General features: G+C 42.2%; 1 protein-coding gene across 2 annotated transcripts in view; it reads left to right on the forward strand.

Annotated features, from left to right (window-relative positions):
- LOC101617655 (protein SSX1) overlaps window positions 1-17769 on the forward strand; it is an 80316-nt gene that overhangs the window by 46460 nt on the left and 16087 nt on the right. For both annotated transcript variants that reach the window (XM_045140590.1, XM_045140591.1), the window contains exons 3-4: window positions 16470-16605; window positions 17031-17145. In XM_045140590.1, coding sequence (XP_044996525.1) covers window positions 16470-16605; window positions 17031-17145 — 251 coding nt within the window. The remainder of the gene's footprint in view (window positions 1-16469; window positions 16606-17030; window positions 17146-17769) is intronic.

A 17769-nucleotide genomic window follows, 5' to 3' on the forward strand; every position in this document is an offset into this window, starting at 1 on the left:
AAATATTATTCATTCATTCAACAAACAGTTATGAAGCACCTATCTCATAGAAGTTATTGTTCAGTGACTGTGGATATAGCCAGAAAGACACCTGGCAAAAAATATTTTCTGTCATGTAGCTTATATTTTAGTGAGAGAAAACAGCAATAAAGTTCAAAGATAAATCACTAATTGGCAGAAGTGCAATGACTACTTCAACATTTCCATCACTGGGCTAGGGGGTGCAGTCAATGATAGAACAACTGCCTGGCATGTTCAAAGCCATCGATCGGTTCTATCCTCAGAACAGAGAGAGAGAAAGAGCGAGAGAAGAAAATGAAATCTTATCATTCCTTGAGTGATTTGAATAAAATGTCACCCATAGCCTCCTCCCCTGCTGACCTGGAATTCACTATGTAGCTTCAGAGTGGTCTTAAACTCACCATGATCCTCCTACCTCTGCCTCCCTGTTTTAAGGCATGCACCATCATGCTTGGCTGCCTCCTGTGTTTTGAATATTTGGTCCCTAGCTAGTAGCAATTTGGGAAGGTTGTGGAGCCTTTTGGGGGTGAAACCTTGCTGTAAGGAGGTGTTACTTGGGGCAGGCCTTGGGATTTTATAATCTAGCGTGCCCCCCCCTTGCCAGTGTTCATTAGCTCACTGTTGCTGGTTACTTCCAGCTGATGGAACAAGATGTGACACCCTGCTCTCTGTCTTGCCATGCTTTTCCCATCATGATGAAACTTACCCTAGAAACTGTTTCTAGCTCAGTGTTTTATTCTGGACATGAGAGAAGGTAACTGCTATACTCATACAAAAAGCTCCTGGCAAGAAATAAGCAAAAGACAAAAATGGAGAGGACTGACAAAGAAAGGCAAAACAAAGTCATGTAAAAAGATGTGAAAGTCTAATCATTAAAAAAAAAAAAGAATGGTGGTACATTAGCAATCCCATCACTCAGGAGGCAGACACAGGAGGACTACAAACTCAAGGCCAGCCTGAACAACACAGCGAGACCTTGCTTCAAAAATAGAAAAGCAAGGCTGGAGAGGTGACTCGTCAGTTAAGTTGCTTTCCTGCAAAGGTAATAACCCAGGTTTGGCTCCTCAGTAAAGCCAGGTGTACAAGGTGGTATATGCATCTGGAGTTCATTTGCAGTGACTAGCGGCCCTAGAATACCCATTCTCTCTCTCTCTGTAAATCAATATTTAAAAAATAGAAAAGCAAATGAAAACATAATATAATGCTATAATTAGTTAATTTTCTCATGCTGTGACCAAATACCTGACAAGAAGCAATTTAAGGAAGAAAAGATTTTTGTTGTTTTTCTTTTCAAGATAGGCCTCACTGTAGTCTAAGCTGACCTGGAACTCACTCTGCAGTCCCGGGCTGGCCTTGAACTCACAGAAATCCTCCTATCTCTGCCTCCTGATTGCTGGGATCAAAGGCATGCACCATCATGCCTGACAAGAAAAGGTTTATATAAGCTTATAGTTCAAGGGGATACAGTCCATCAAGATGGAGAAGGCATGGAGGCAATAGCATGAAACAGCTGGTCACATTCAGTTCACAGTGAGGAGACAGAAGGAGACTAATGCTGGTGCTCAGCTATCTTTCTATTTTTTAAATATTTTATTTTAAGAGAGAGAGAGAGAGAGAGAGAGAGAGAATGGGAGGGAAAATGGGCATGTCAGGGCCTCTAGTCACTGCAAATGACTTCCAGACACATGTGCTACCTTGTGTATCTAACTTATGTGAGTACTGGAGAGTTGAATCTGGGTCCTGAGGCTTCACAGGCCTCAGGCCTTAAATGTTAAGCCATGTCTCCAGCCCCTGTCTCCTTTTTATGCAGTCCAAGCCCATGGACTGATGCAGCCCATATTTAGGGTTGGTTTACCCAACTCAACTAACCTAATCTAGAAAATCTCTCATAGACTGTGTGTTTAAATAGACCCATTTCTATCTCTCTTATAAGCTCCTTTCTCACTTTTGTCTCATTGAAAAGATGTGGGAGATCAGAATCCCTTATTAAGGATGGCTTGTTATGGGCTGCAGAATTGAATGTGACAAAGGCTACTCTTTTTACATTCAAATCTGGGCCTCCCAAAGTTTTTAGGAAAACACCCATGTAGTAATGAACTGACAGGTTGAAGGTGATCAGAAATAGTCAATTTCACAGCTATAACCACTGAGATTCAAGCATATGATAAATCAAATATCCTTTAAGCCACAGAAGGACACTTTCTGGATCAGAGTGAGTTTTCCTAGACACTTGGTGGCATTTCTGATGACTTCCTCTGCACATTCACAGTGCTTTAGTAATAAGGCCAAGATATTCTCAACATATGGTCTAAGGCCTAGCACTGATGCAGAACTAATCATTTCCTTCAAGGAATGAAGCAGAAGATACTGCATTTTGAGCTGACTAGTTATTTTTTGTAAAACAAATGACAGATATCAGGCAGGTTGCCCACACTGATGCTGCCTAATGCATAGGGTGCAGCTGATTTCACTTCTTCACTAGGAGATGAGAAAGCTTCTAGTATTACAGATCTTAGTTCCAAGTGTCCACTTAAGTCAATATGATGTCCATCTTCTCCAAGAGAAAGGGGAGCTAAGAGACAAATGGAATCTGTAGACCTGGAGTTCTTGACATCTTGAACAAACTACCCTACTACAGCTGGTCCCTCTTTAGGGCATGCTCAAGTAAAGGCAGCTATGCATTTGGCAATGGAATAGTAAGTCTGCTTGTGAGTAAGAGCTGTGCTCTGAGAATAAACTGGCCTAGTCAACATGCGCAACAAGTCCACGTATCTTAGATTGTTTGTTCCAGTGGCAACCAGAGCTTGGAAAAAGTCTAACTTGGCACTAATAACACCCCCTGCAATAAGGGTAATATCACATGTCCAATAAATTCATTGAGAACAGATCTACTTATCTTTGAAAGGGAAGAGGAATACACGTTTGCAAGGGTAGTAAGAAAACTAATAGCAGGAGCTCATCTAGAACTGCGTCAATCATGGCAACTGTCAGGCTGTCACTGTAGTTTTTGATTAGAATGTCTAGAGCAGAAAGAGTGCTGAGTTTCAAAGCTCTCTGATTTTTTTTTTCTAAGAAATGAGGCAAGAATAGGAACCTTCACCTCTCCCAGGACAGGCTTCAAAGGACAGGCAAGCACACCTCCACTTTTCTTGGAGAGACTGAAAAAAATGAAATTACCTGCTAACTATAGTGAAAACATTGACATTGATTGCTGGCTAATTTTTGAAGGTTTTAATGCATTTTAAATAAATTGAATTGTCAGGCATGGTGGTGCACACCTTTAATCCCAGCACTGAGGAGGCAGAGGTAGTAGGATCACTGTGAGTTTGAGGCCAGCCTGGAACAACAGTGTGAATGACATGTCAGCGTGGGCTACAGTGAGGTTTTACCTTGACAAAAAAATTAAAAATTAAAAAATAATTGAACATACCTCAGAAGGGGCCCAACTGAAACTAAGGACAACTGGCGAAATAAGCAAGGGTGATGTTTTCCTGTGAACTGGATACCAGCACAAAGGGGAAGGAGATCAATGCAGAGAAAAATCAACTCCTACCAAATCAGAGAGCCAGAGCCTCAGAGGCCCCCAACACCTCAGCCCTGAAGCAGACCAAAAATGAACCCAACCTGACTCAGGGAAATCTTGCGGAAGAGGGGGCGGAAAGAATGTCAGAGTCACATGTTGGGTCATGATTTTCAGAGACATTTATCATACTAATAACTGGGGGCTAACTCCACAATGCACGACCCATTTTCAATAATAAGGAGGGTCTAATGGGAGGGGGTAGATCACAGATGAGCCTAAATAATGGTACCAAACTGCCTGTATTTACTGAAAAGAAAACTAATAAATTAAATTAAAAAAAAATAATTGAAATAATAATTTAAAAGTATCCCACAAAGGAAATTCCATATCCTAATGACTTCATTGAAGGCTTCTTTTTTAAAAAAATATTTTTTTGTTTATTTGCAAGCAAAGTTAGAGAGAGACAGAAAGACACAGAGACAAAGAGAGTATAGACATGCCAGGGCTTCTAGCCACTGAAAACAAATTCCAGATGCATGCACCACTCTGTGTATCTGGCTTTGTGTGGGTACAGGGAAATCAAACCCAGGTCAATGGGCTTTGCAGGCAAGTGCTCTAACCACTGAGAAATCTCTCTAGCCCCTGAAGATTTCTTACATTTAAGAAAATAATAGGGCTAGAGAGATGGCTTAGCGGTTAAGTGCTTGCCTGTGAAGCCTAAGGACCCCGGTTCGAGGCTCGGTTCCCCAGGTCCCACGTTAGCCAGATGCACAAGGGGGCGCACGCGTCTGGAGTTCGTTTGCAGAGGCTGGAAGCCCTGGCGCGCCCATTCTCTCTCTCTCCCTCTATCTGTCTTTCTCTCTGTGTCTGTCGCTCTCAAATAAATAAATAAAAAATTTAAAAATAAATAAATAAATAAATAAATAAAAAAGAAAATAATACCAAGCTTATTGAAATTCTCCCAGATGATACTTCTCAGCTTGTTAATGAGGCCAACATAGTGTGATGCCATAATAGAACAAGAACAGAAAAAGGAAACTTACCAATATCTCATTAACAGAGTAGTATAAATCTTAAAAAAAAATCATATGAATACAGGACTAGATAGCTAGATGATGTTAGGCGTGGGTGGGGAAAATGATAGATTAAACAAGATGGCCAATCATTGCCTCTCAGATTTTTGGCTAAGATCAAGTGAAGATAACCAATCACTTGATCATTTTTTTTTTTTTTTGTATCTGGGTAACTAGAAAATGGTTCACTAACATTTCCAATTTTGCTTCAAAATTGAAAGCTTACAGAGCTAACGGTATAGTTTGGTGGTAGAGCAAATACTTACCATCCATAAGGGCCTGGGATCAATACCAGTATTACAAACACATGTTCTTAATAAAATGTATAAAAACGTACATTTTTGGAGTACATTTTATCTACAGATCTGGACAGTAACAGAACAGAAGTGCATATTTCTGTGTATGGTAAAGAAAATTGCTGAAAGTAACATCCTTTACACATGTACTATGGCTCATGTGTTCAAGGCTTGGTTTCTGAAGCAATAATGTTCAGAGGTGAGGCTTATTGGAAGGATTTAGATCATGAGGGTGACCAACTAATGAATAAATCATACTTTTTGGGGGCAAGCCCAAGAGACTGGCCTTTTTAATGCCAGGGGTGGGGAATGTGCCTGCCAGAGTCTCCAGCTGCTGTAATCAAATTCTAGATGCATGTGCCAGCTTTTGCATATGTGCGACCTTGCACACTTGCATAACATTGTGCACCTGGTTTACGTGGGATCTGAAGAGTTGAACATGGGTCCTTAGGCTTTGCAGGCAGTGCCTTAACTGCTAAGCCATTTCTCTAGCCCTTGATTCATAATTTGATGATAATTTGGTAATATTATAGCATTATTGGAAGATGGTAGGAGCTATGAGGTGTGGCCTAACTGGAGAACATAGGTCACTGGGGGTGTACCTTTGAAAGCTATGCCCTTGGTTTCATGCTCTGTCTGTTTCTGCTTCCTGGCTGCCATTCGTTTCCTTAATTATGTTCCGGAACTGTCATACACCTATAAATAATGTAGCCAAACAACCATAGGCCTAATTCTTTGAAACCATGTGCTGAAATCAATATTTCTTAAGCTGTTTTTCTCAGCTATTCTGTCCCAGCAAGGAAAAAAATGACCCCACAGATGGGGCTATATCTACAATGAAAACAGTATGAAAGGTCATTCCCAAATGAAATTTCCCAACTTTTATCCTAGTAGGAAACAGAAGTGAAATTACAGAAAATTCCAATATCATACTTTTCTTTGCTATAATGCTTTCATTCTGTATCCCATATATAAATTACTTGTGCAAGGAGGGGGGAAAGACTGAAAACAGAAGAACCACAAAGAAATGGCCTTTACTTATGAACACACAAACTCCGAGACCATATCAAAGGAGCTAGGGAAACCCAGGAAATGCCTGCATTTGTTACTTTTGCGTTGCTCTGACAAAATACGTGAGAGAAATAGTGTAAGGGAGCAAAGGTGTGTTTGGGCTCACACCTGGAGAGGGGTGCAGCCCGTCACGGTAGGGGAGGCGTGATGAGGAGAACATGTGCCACAGGCTGCTGCACAGTGTTGGGAGCAGGGAGCTGAGCAAGTCACCCAGAACCAGGGGCGAGTATAACTTTCAAAACATGGGCCTGTTGAGGGGACATTTCAGATTCAATCCATGCAGTCCTGCCCTCAAAGCCTCTGCCCAAGAAGTATAACTAAAAGTAGCGTCTTTAGAATAACTATGACTGGTACTGACCTGAATAAAAAATCAAAAAACCTTTAGGAAACCTCAGTAATAAAACTTGTTATTATAGCTCACTGGTAGAGCGTTTGTCCAGCACATACAAGGTCTTAGGTTCAACCCCCAATGCCAAAAAAATTTATGCTGTTACCAAAGATACTAACAATATCTTTAGATCATCGTAGTTAAACTCCTCGTCTCATCAAATAATTCCTAAGAAGCTGGGGAGATGGCTAAATGGTTAAAGACACTTACTTGCAAAGACTGAAGGCTCAGGTTTGATTCCTGAGTACCCACGTAAAGCCAGATGTACAAAGTGGCACATGTGTCTGGAGTTCATTTGCAGCAGCAGGAGGCCCTGGCATGCCCCCTGTCTCTCTCTTTCTATCTAGGTCCCTCTCTCTACTAAATAAATACACATATTAAAAAAAAACCTTAAAAATCTAGCCAGGCATGGTGGCACACGTCTTTAATCCCAGCACTCAGGAGGCAGAGGTAGGAGGATCACCAGGAGTTTGAGACCACTCTGAGACTACATAGTGAATTCCAGGTCAGCCTGGTCTAGAGTGAAACCCTACCTCTAACCCCCCAAAAATCTAGTTAGGGCTTAGATTTTTTTTTTCTTTTGTGATTATAGGGATAAACTTCAGGGCTGTATGCTAATGGCATTCTACCTGTGAAATATGTCCTTAGTTATCATGAGTTCAATGCCAGCCTGGACTATAGTGAGACCCTGTCTTAAAAACACCAAATAAACAAAATCCCAAATGCCTCTGTAGCAGACAGATTCAGGTTCACTGAGATGAACTTCCAGATCAGGCACAGTTATGGAGGAAGGGATATTTATTGAAGCTTACAGATCCAGGGGAAGTTCCATAATGGCAGAAGAAGCTGGCCTGCTTTCACAGGCCCAGGCAGAGAGAGAAGCACAAGCCAAAAGCCAAAAGCTACACAGCACACTTCAGGAACTCCAGCTAGGCACACTTTGCATATCTTTAGATTGAAATCTGAAACCCACTGCCACACCTGAAGATCCACCCAGTGACACTGCCTCCAGCCAGGTGGCTGCAGATGCAAACTACAAACAATAAAGAACTGAATATATTGGGGGCCATCTATTTAAAACACCACAGCCTCCAAATTCAAAAACTTTAAACATAATTTCTGCATTCAGAGTCTCAGATTTCAAAGCTTTTTGGATTTTTTTACTTTCAGATTGAGGAAAGCAGCCTTTGATTGGGCTTTACCATTGCAAGTTGAAATTAGATATGATGCATAAATGAATGGTGCTCATTAGCTGTATTCCAAAAAAATGTTATGAACACTAACATTTTAATATCATATCATTTTCATGTGTCTCACAATATTATTGTATTTAAAACATTTTCCAACTAATAAAGAAGGAAAATTACTTTAGCTCATATTTGAAAAGTAGCAGGACAGACTTGGTCCATGGTCCATAATTTTTGAACCTCATCTAGATGAAACAATATTGGCTATGAGTTAATGATTAGAAAGAGTAGGTGATGGGGTACCATTGTAAAAGTTCCTTTATGTTTTCAGATACTCAAAAGTATCCATAAGGCAGTTTTATTTATTTATTTATTTGAAAGATAGAGATATGGAAATAGGCAGGTAGAGAGAGAGAGAGAGAGAGAGAGAGAGAGAGAGAGAGAGAGAGAGAGAGAATGGACACCCCAGGGTCTCCAGCCACTGCAAATGAACTCCAGATGCATGTGTCCCCTTATGCATCTAGCTTACATGGGTCCTGGGGAGTTGAAGCTTGACCTTTTGGCTTTGCAGGTAAATGCCTTAACCGCTAAGCCATCTCTCCAGCCTTGTTTTTTTTTTAAATATTTTATTTTTATTTATTTATTTGAGAGACAGAAGTAGGCGGGGCAGGGAGGGGAAGAGAGAGAGAATGGGTGCACCAGGACCTCTAGCCACTGTAAATGAACTCCAGATGTATGCGCCACCTCGTGCATCTGGTTTACATGGGTCCTGAGGAATTGAACCTGGGTCATTTAGCATTGAAGGCAATTGCCTTAACCACTAAGTCATCTCTCCAGCCCAAGGCAGTTTTTTTTAAAATTATTTTTTTAACTTATTTATTTGAGAACAACAGGCAGAGAGAGAAAGGTAGATAGATATATAGAGAGAATGGGTGTGCCAGGGCCAACAGCTGCTTGCTACAAACTCCAGACATGTGCGTCCCCTTGTGCATCTGGCTAACGTGGGTACTGGGGAATCAAGCTTTGAACTGGGGTCCTTAGGCTTCACAGGCAAGCGCTTAACTGCTAAGCCATCTCTCCAGCCCCAGCACATTTTTTTTTAAAGTAGAGTTTCACTCTAGCCCAGGATGACCTGGAATTCACTATGAAGTCTCAAGGTGGCCTTGAACCCACAGTGATCCTCCTACCTCTGCCTCCCAAGTGCTGGGATTAAAAGTGTGTGCCACTATGCCTGTTATAAAGCAGATTTTATACATACATACATACACACACACACACACACACACACACACACACACACACACACACACTGGAAAGAATGGCATGGGAATATAGCCATAGAGCTACAAAAATGAAGCAACAGTCACAAGAACATGTTCTCAGTTGTTCAATAGCATCTATGTAGATCATGCATCCTTTGTTGTGTTTGAGATAGGGTCTCATAGGATAGAGCAGGATAGCCCTAAAATTGACACCTTCCTACTGTATCCTCCCTGTTGTTGAGATTACACCATGCACACACCATGTATTCTCAATGGGAGTGACATTATGCCCCTAACAAAAATTGTTTTTGGAAGCAAGAAGAAATCATACAGTGGATTGTGACTTTCTAAAGCTCAGCCTTCAATGACAAAATCTTAGACTTTAACTTAGTATTTCATTTTTCACTGGATTATTTTTTTTTGTTTTCTTTGTTTCCTGGACTTTCTTGAGTATCTCAGTAGCAGTGGTGATCCCAAGTTCATGAAAGATAGGAAACATACAAGATCAGTGCTTCAGAACTACAGCAAATAAATAAGTATCAGGGATTAACCCACTCACTTGCCGTCTCAAGCCCCATTGGGCAGGCCCTTGTTTATATCTTCATTTCACAGTTTGTAAACTGAAAAGTAGAAAGTTCCCGCCTTGCCAAAGATCATGTAGCCACTGATTATAGGGGGAGGTGACTGAAGAAGGAAAACAAGAGCACTGCCCCCAGCTGATGTGGAGCTCAGAATTTTAGAGATACAATTTGGCTGCTTCTGTGTGTCCTAAAAAATTAATTTTCCTCTGAAATTGCTGAGGATACCATCTACAGAATAAGGAAATAAAGATAAAACTAGGGAATACAAATGCCTAATATTTCCTTGGAGATTAAAATTAACTTAAAATATTGTTTCTGGTTTGAAGAGAAGGCTCAATAATTAAGGAGCTTGCCTGCAAAGCCTAAGGACCAAGGTTGGATTCTTCAGTGCCCTCATCAGCCAGAGGCACAAGGTGGCACATGCATCTGGATTCCATTGCAGTGGCTAGAGTCTCTAGTGAACCCATTCTCCATCATCTATCTATCTATCTATCTATCTATCTATCTATCTATCTATCTATCTATCTATCTATTCTTTATCTGCCACTTTCTCTGTCTCTCAAATAAAGTTTTAAAAGAATAAAAAGATTTTTCTCCCAGTGCTGAGCACTGAACGTAGGCAAGCGCTCTACCAATGAATTACATTCCTATCCCTAAATTCAACTACTTACATTCCAAACCACAATAAAGAAAAAAAAAAAAAAAGGACGGTGATATTTGCAAAACACAGCAATGTGGTTTCATGGCTGGGAGATGGCTTAGTGGCTAAGGCAGCTCCTGCCAGCAAAGCCTAAGGACGCAAATTCAATTTCCCAGTACCCATGTAAGACAGATGCACAAGGTGGCACATGCATCTGGAATTTATTTGCAGTGGATAGAGGCCCTGGCATGCCCATTCTCTCTCTCTCTCAAATAGTTAAATCATTTTTTTAAAGAGTGGTATCAGAACATATAAAAATAAAGCTACATGTGGAGGCACACACCTTTAATCCAAGCACTCTGTAGGCAGAAGTAGGTGGATCATCAAGAGTTCAAGGTCACTCTGAGACTACATCGTGATTTCCAGGTCAGCCTGGACTACAATGAGACTCTACCTTGAAAAATCAAAAAAAATAAACAAACAAACAATAGCAGACAGCTTCAGGTTCACTGAGATGAACTTTCAGACCAGGCACAGTTATGGAGGAAGGTATATTGATTGAAGCTTACAGATGCAGGGGAAGTTGCATAATGGCAGAAGAAGCTGGCCTGCTCTCACAGGACCAAGCAGAGAGAGAGAAGTACAAGTCTAAAAGTCAAAAGCCACAGCATACTTCAGGAACTCCAGCTATGCACACTTTGCATATCTTTAGATTGAAATCTGAAACCCACCACCACACCTTAAGATCCACCCAGTGACACTGCCTCCAGCCAGGTGGCTGCAGATGCAAACTACAAATTAAAAAAAAAAAACCCTGAATATATTGGTGGCCATCTATTCAAACCACCACACAAAGAAAGAAATCCAAATCCATGAAGGACTAAAGAGCTGGCTCAGTAGTTAAAAGCTTTTGTTTGGAAAGCCTGAGAGCCAATATTTGATTATCCAGAATCCATAAAAAGCCAGATGCACAAAGTGTCATATGTGTCTGGAGTTTGTGTTTGCGGTGGTGGGAGGTCATAGCATTTGATATATGAGACTGCAAATCTGTAAGAAAAAGGCAGAGTGCCCCACAGGTACCTCATAAAAAAGATCTTGTAAGTCAGCAATGCATATGAAGGTACTGAATGTCATCAACCACCTGGGAAAATAGCACATTATCTTAAAAAATTCAAAACTACAGCTGGGTGTGGTGGCACACACCTTTAATCCCAGTAGTAGGGAGGCAGAGGTAGGAGGATTGCTATGAGTTCAAGACAACCCTGAGACTACATAGTGAATTCTAGGTCAGCCTGGGCTAGAGTGAAACCCTACCTAAAAAAAAAAAAAAACAACAAAACCAAACCAAACAAAACCCTTACAATGTCTAACAATGTCACACCTCAAAGGCATGCAATGTCACATCTCAAGGGCATGAAATTTCTATTTTAACAGATGTGAAATTGATCTCAGAAAGGATCCCACACAGACAACTGCACACATGTTCTTTCCTGCCTGCATTGAGCCTCATTCATATTGCACTCCACAGGACCCCCTCACCCCCCACCCCCAGCTTTCACAACAGAGATGCCTCTGACATTCTCCCCACGTGTTAGGGAAAAAAAATTTCTCCATTTTGAACGCTGGTGCTCATTACACAATGCATGACTGTTTCTTAGAAGTGGACCAGGCCACCTGTATCAATTGCAAAACAATACATGAATTGCCATTTTCCCAAAATGTCCCAGGCCACCTGTTTAATTATTGTTTTTCTGAAGTGGACCAGACCCTCTGCAACAGAAGTCCAATGACCCCACTATCCCTATAAAGGCTGTGATAAGAATTAAGAGTAAATCCCCCTTTTTTTCTTGATAGGTAGGTAGTTAGTCCCAAATAACCATGAATACCACTTTTCCTACCTTGGCAGAACTAAAACTTGTATCAAATCCAGATGGCTGAGTACAACTACCTCAAAATAATCAGCAATAGTAACAGTACCAGCTTCCTCTTTCTTCCTTAATTTCACTGGCTTAGCCTTGTTGCCACTAAGTGACACCATTGTCTAAAAGCACAGGCAGGGCAGCCCACCAGAGACGTGTGTGGAGCAAAATCATTTCTTCAGTGGCAACATTCAAAGACTCACCCTAGTCCCTTTGAGAAGAATGATCTGCCCCTCAAACCTGGGTCTTCTTCTCCATTCTTTGCACTTCCCTTGCCTCACCCAGTTTCCTGACCTCTGATTGGTTAGTTCACACTTAGTAAGTGCCCTTATTGGTTGATTGTCACTGTGTGTTGGAATTACAACGCTAGGTGCCTTTGAGGAGAGACCCTTGTGATGGCGTCCTGTCTGAGGTAGGCTTCCTTTCTCTGTGAGGGACATTTCAGAAGAGTGAAAGGGGGGACAGCTGGAAATTCTGGGAGTTTCTGTAGACCACCCACTCCTACCCAAGCACGTGTGTCTTTTCTGTGCCTTCTGAGACCCCTGAATGCCCTTCCGTCGGTGAGTTGACGAAAGCCTCGTCTGGGAAGATCCGGGAACCCAGACAAAATGGGAATCGTCTTGGGTCTATGAGACTGAGACCATACAATTTCTGTGGAAGCAAAACTCCTCCACGACCCCACACCCCCAAATCAGCCAGATGCCCCTATATTTATTCAATTAGAGACAATGTCACTTATATATTGCCTCTGCTGAGAGACTGCTTTACTACCCCTGTAGGATAACGTGACAATCTTCCGGGCTCCACAGACTTCTCAGTCTCTACTCCTCAAAATATTTCCAGTGCCTGCGCTTTTAGGACCCCCAAGTTGATGGGTCTTCGAATGCCCCATATTCCTGACAGTGAGTGAGGTCCATTTTTGTAGTCTCCCAGATTCCGGCTCTCTTCCTCCACTCAAATAATTTCCAGATCAACCCAGCAGTTGCCCTCCAATTCACTCGAATTAACCGATACCCACTTCAACAAAAGAGAACTTTTCTTGGCAACTAAAATTGATCCTTCCGAGACGCCATGCTCCCTGTGGCCTTCACCACCTCCCCCTTCACCCTGGAGCACGTGCACTCAAAACTACACATTGGGAGGGCTGGGGAGATGGCCTAGTGGTTAAGCGCTTGCCTGTGAAGCCTAAGGACCCTGGTTCGAGGCTCGGTTCCCCAGGTCCCACGTTAGCCAGATGCACAAGGGGGCGCACGTGTCTGGAATTCGTTTGCAGAGGCTGGAAGCCCTGGCGTGCCCATTCTCTCTCTCTCCCTCTACCTGTCTTTCTCTCTGTGTCTGTCGCTCTCAAATTAAAAAAAAAAACCAAAAAAAAACAAAAAACAACTACACATTGGGAGTCAGGAGCGGCAGAAGCTAGAGGCCTCTGCGCACCTGTTGTCCCTCCCTCCCTCTTCCCCTCTCTCAAGTAAATGAAAATATTTTGAAAGTACATCCAAAAAATAAAATGGGAGCTGTAGAGATGGCTTAGTGGTTAATTCAGTTGCCAGCAAACATCGAGGGACCCAGGCCAGGTGTGGGTGGCACACACCTTTAATCCCAGCACCTGGGCGGCAGAGGAAGGAGGATCGTTGTGTGTTCGAGGCCACCCTGAGACTACATAGTGAATTCCAGGTCAGCCTGGGCTATAGCAAGACCCTACCTCGAAAAACCAAATAAAATAAAATAAAATAAAATCGACGGACTCAGGTTGGATTCCCCAGTACCCAGTAAAGCCAGATGCACAAGGTGGCACATGTGTTCTGTGTTCGTTTGTAGTGGTGGGAGGCCCTGGTGTGCCCATTCTCATTCTCTCTCTCCAAATAGATAAATAAATAATGAAAACTAAAAGGATAATCTTAAGAGCAGACTGAGGCAGGAGGATCTCTTGAACCAAGAAGTTGCGGCCAGAAGGGCAACAAAGCAGGACTCAGTCTCAAAGGAAAAAGCAAACATTTACACATATATGGATTAAAATGTCACACTATGCACAGATGTATGTAACATTTTCATGTGTAAGTTAAAATTTTAATTTTGAAATAAATAAAAGGTTAAAAACTTTCAGAAGAATAAAACCTGAAAACATTAAGTTGAAACATATTTTAGGTCAGACGTGGTGGCACATGCCTTTAATCCCAGCACTCAGGAGTCAGAGGTAGGAGGATTGCTGTGAGTTCGAGGCCAGACTGGGCTAGAGTAAGACCGAACCTTGAAAAAAAAAAGAAACATTTTAGTAGCTGGGGAGTTGGCTTGGTGATTAAAGGCGCTTTCTTGCTAAGCTGCTGACCCGGGTCCCATTCCCTAACACCCACGTAAAGCCAGATGCTAAAAGTGGCACAAGCATTTGTTTGCAGCAGCAAGGTTACACACGCTCGCCGCCTCCACACATACATACACACAAAGAAATATTTAAAAATATTTTAATTGTAAAAATTCATTGATTTTTAAAAATTGATTTATTTATTTGCAAGGGAAGAGGGAGAGAGGAAGAGAGGGAGGAAGGGAGATAGGGAGGGAGAGAATGGGTACATCAGGGGCTCTTGTCACTGCAAACAAATTTCAGATGCATGTGCCAATTTGTACATCTGGCTTTATGTGGGCACTGGGGAAATGAACTGGGACTGACAGGCATTGTAAGCATGCCTTTAATTACTGAGCCATGTCTGTAGTCCTTTTTCATACTTTTTATTTTTGCTTTAGAAAAATCAAGTTTAATCTTAAAAAATACACTACACACTTACTTCAACTTCACTACTTCATGAACAAAGACTTTTTTTTTTTTTACTTCTTTACAAGTAGTTTTTAATCAATATCACTAAAGTAGAGCAGGCTGTCCTTGAACTCAACCACATATCTGCCTTAGTTTCCTGAGTGCTTGGATTATAGGTGTACATCACCAAGCCTGACTTCCTAACATTTTTTTCTAGTTTTTGTCCATTTTTTTTGAGGTAGGGTCTCGCTCTAGCCCAGGCCATCGTGGAATTCACTGTGTAGTTTCAGGGTGGCCTCTAACTCATGGTAATTCTCCTACCTCTGCCTCCCCAGTTCTAGCATTAAAGGTATGGACCATAACGCTTGATTTCCACTGCAAGGGAACTCAACATGCCACTTTGTGCCTCTGGCTTGTGTGAGTACAGGAAAATTGAACCCAGGCTAGCAAGCTTTGCAAACAAGTGTGTTTAACCATTGAACCATCTCCTTAGCCCCACTTATTTTTTTTTATTTTGATGTAGCCCAGGCTGACCTGGAATTCACTATGTAGTCTCAGAGTGGCCTCAAACTCATGGCGATACTCCTACCTCTGCCTTCCAAGTACTGGGAATTAAATGTGTGCCCTACCACGCCTGGCCCCACTTATTTTTTTTTTTTTTTTAACAGACATAAGATGTTTATGGACTACAATGTGAAAATTCAAGATATGTTTGCAATGTGTACTCATCAAATGTTTGCAGCTTTCCGCCTCCATCCTCCTTTTGTGTTTTTTCACTCTAGCCCAGGCTGACCTGGAATTCACTATGGAGTCTCAGGGTGGCCTTGAACTCACGACAATCTTCCTACCTCTGCCTCCGAGTGCTGGGATTAAAGGCGTGTGTCACCATGCCTGGCTTAACCTCCTTTTTTTTCAAAAAAAATGATATTTTATTTATATTAGAGAGAGAAAGAGAGAGAGGGAGGGAGAGAGAGAGAGAGAGAGAGAGAGAGAGAGAGAGAGAGAGAGAGAGAGAGAGAGAAGGAGAAGAAGAAGAAGAGGAGGAGGAGGAGGAGGAAGAGGAGGGAGAAGACGAAGAAGGGAAGAAGAGAAAAGAAGAGAAGAGAAGAGAGAATGGGCACGTCAGGGCATCCAGTCACTGCAAATGAACTCCAGATGAATGCGCCCCCTTGTGCATCTGGCTTACATGGGTCCTGGAGAATCCAACCAGGATCCTTTGGCTTTGCAGGCAAATGCCTTAAATACTAAGCCATCTCTACAGCCCCTACACCCTCCTTCTATGTAAACTAACCAGTTGTTATAAACTATGGTCACTCTTGTGGAACATTAGAACTTACTCTTCTTCTCTCTAATAGAATTTGGCACCTATCGTCTGACTGTATTCTACTGTCCTCCATTCCCCCATGTACTATTGATCACTGTTTGGCTATTACCTTCTGCAAAATTAATTATTTTGCCTTCCACGTATAGGTAAGAACATGTAGGGTCTGTCCTTTTGTACCTGGCTTATCCAACAAGCTGTTTGATTTTTTTCCCTTTCAGTTTAAAACACATATCTAGGGGCCAAAAAATCTCTGTAATTATGTTTTTTTTTTTTAACCGTGTAATTCTCAACTGTTATTTCTCCCAGATACACATATCATTTTATTGCCATTAGACCCCACCCATGTCCTTCCTTGGGGACAAATAAGTGCATAGTGGAAGGGAGTAGAAGGCAATTTCAGGTGACTGAGTGTTGCTGTCTCTCTGTGTTCTTCTACAGGCCCTTCGGTTTCATGGCTGGAGACAATCAGTCTGTGTCCTTTCAAGATCACGATATTCTCAGGGCCAAGGAGACAAATAGCTCCTGTTCAAGGAGCCTCTTGGGAGATAAACAAAAGTCAAAGAAAACTTGCAAGGTGAGCTGACTTGCAGGGGGAGAGGAGTAGCCAAACGGACAATGCAGGGCAAGTGGATTTCTCAGGGGCTGCATTTAGCTAGCAGAGGCACTGGGGACAAAGATCAGGGTCTCAACAATGCATTCAAAGCCTCATTCATTGTGTCTTCCTCCAGCTTCACTGAAAACAGTAGATCTGTGACATGGCACTACACTCATTTGGTCACTTTCAGTTCATTCCAGAAGGTAGCAGAACAAGGTAGCAACATTAGGCACCTACTGCATGCCCAGGGAGAGGCAGGAGCCTGTTGTCCTTATCCTCTCATGAGGCTTGCACATCACCAAGTGGAGGTGTTCTCAAATTCCCAAATGCATTACACACGTCCAGCAGCAGAGGAAGTGGTCCGACTGAGTGGCAGCTACCCTGTACTATTCCTTCTTTTCTAGGCCTTCCAGGACATTTCCCAATACTTCTCCAAAAGAGAATGGGCAAAGCTGAGCTATTCGGAGAAAACTACCTATGTCTATATGAAAAGAAACTACACCACCATGACTAAACTAGGTAACAGGAAGTTTTGGGCACAGACAAGCCTGGGAGTCTATGAGATGAGAACCTCCCACCCACTCCCTTTCCATGCTGTGACTTCTCAGGCTACAGCAAGTGTCTGCCCCACCCCTTGATCCTTTCATGCAGGAGAAATTCCAAGGCAGCTTCTGAGCAAGCTGCTCTTTTACACCCTTTGCATGGGCTCAGACCTGCAGCCTGCACATTTCCCTCCTGCAGCCCTTTGGACTGATGTCTCCATCCCAGCCTTTTCTCCTTCCTTCCTCCTTGGATTATCTGCTTTTGGTTTTGCAGGTGGTATGCATGAAAGTGTATATGTGTGCTCATGTGTGTGGTCAGAAGTCAACCTCAGGGGCTGGAGATGGCTCAGCCATTAAAAACACTTGCTGGCAAAACGTGATGGTCCAGGTTCAATTCCCTACTACTAATATAAAGCCAGATGCACAAAGTAGTGCATGTGTCTGAGGTTTGTCTGCAGTGGAAGGAGTCTCTGGTGTGCCCATTCTCTCTCTCTCCCTCTATCTCTCAAATAAATGAAATATTTGAGAAAGAACTGTGAAAATCTTTAATATAAAAAAGAAGTCAACATCAGATGTCTTCATCAGTCACTATCTCATTTTC

This window comes from Jaculus jaculus, chromosome X (assembly GCF_020740685.1).
Source record: "Jaculus jaculus isolate mJacJac1 chromosome X, mJacJac1.mat.Y.cur, whole genome shotgun sequence".
NCBI lineage: Eukaryota > Metazoa > Chordata > Mammalia > Rodentia > Dipodidae > Jaculus > Jaculus jaculus.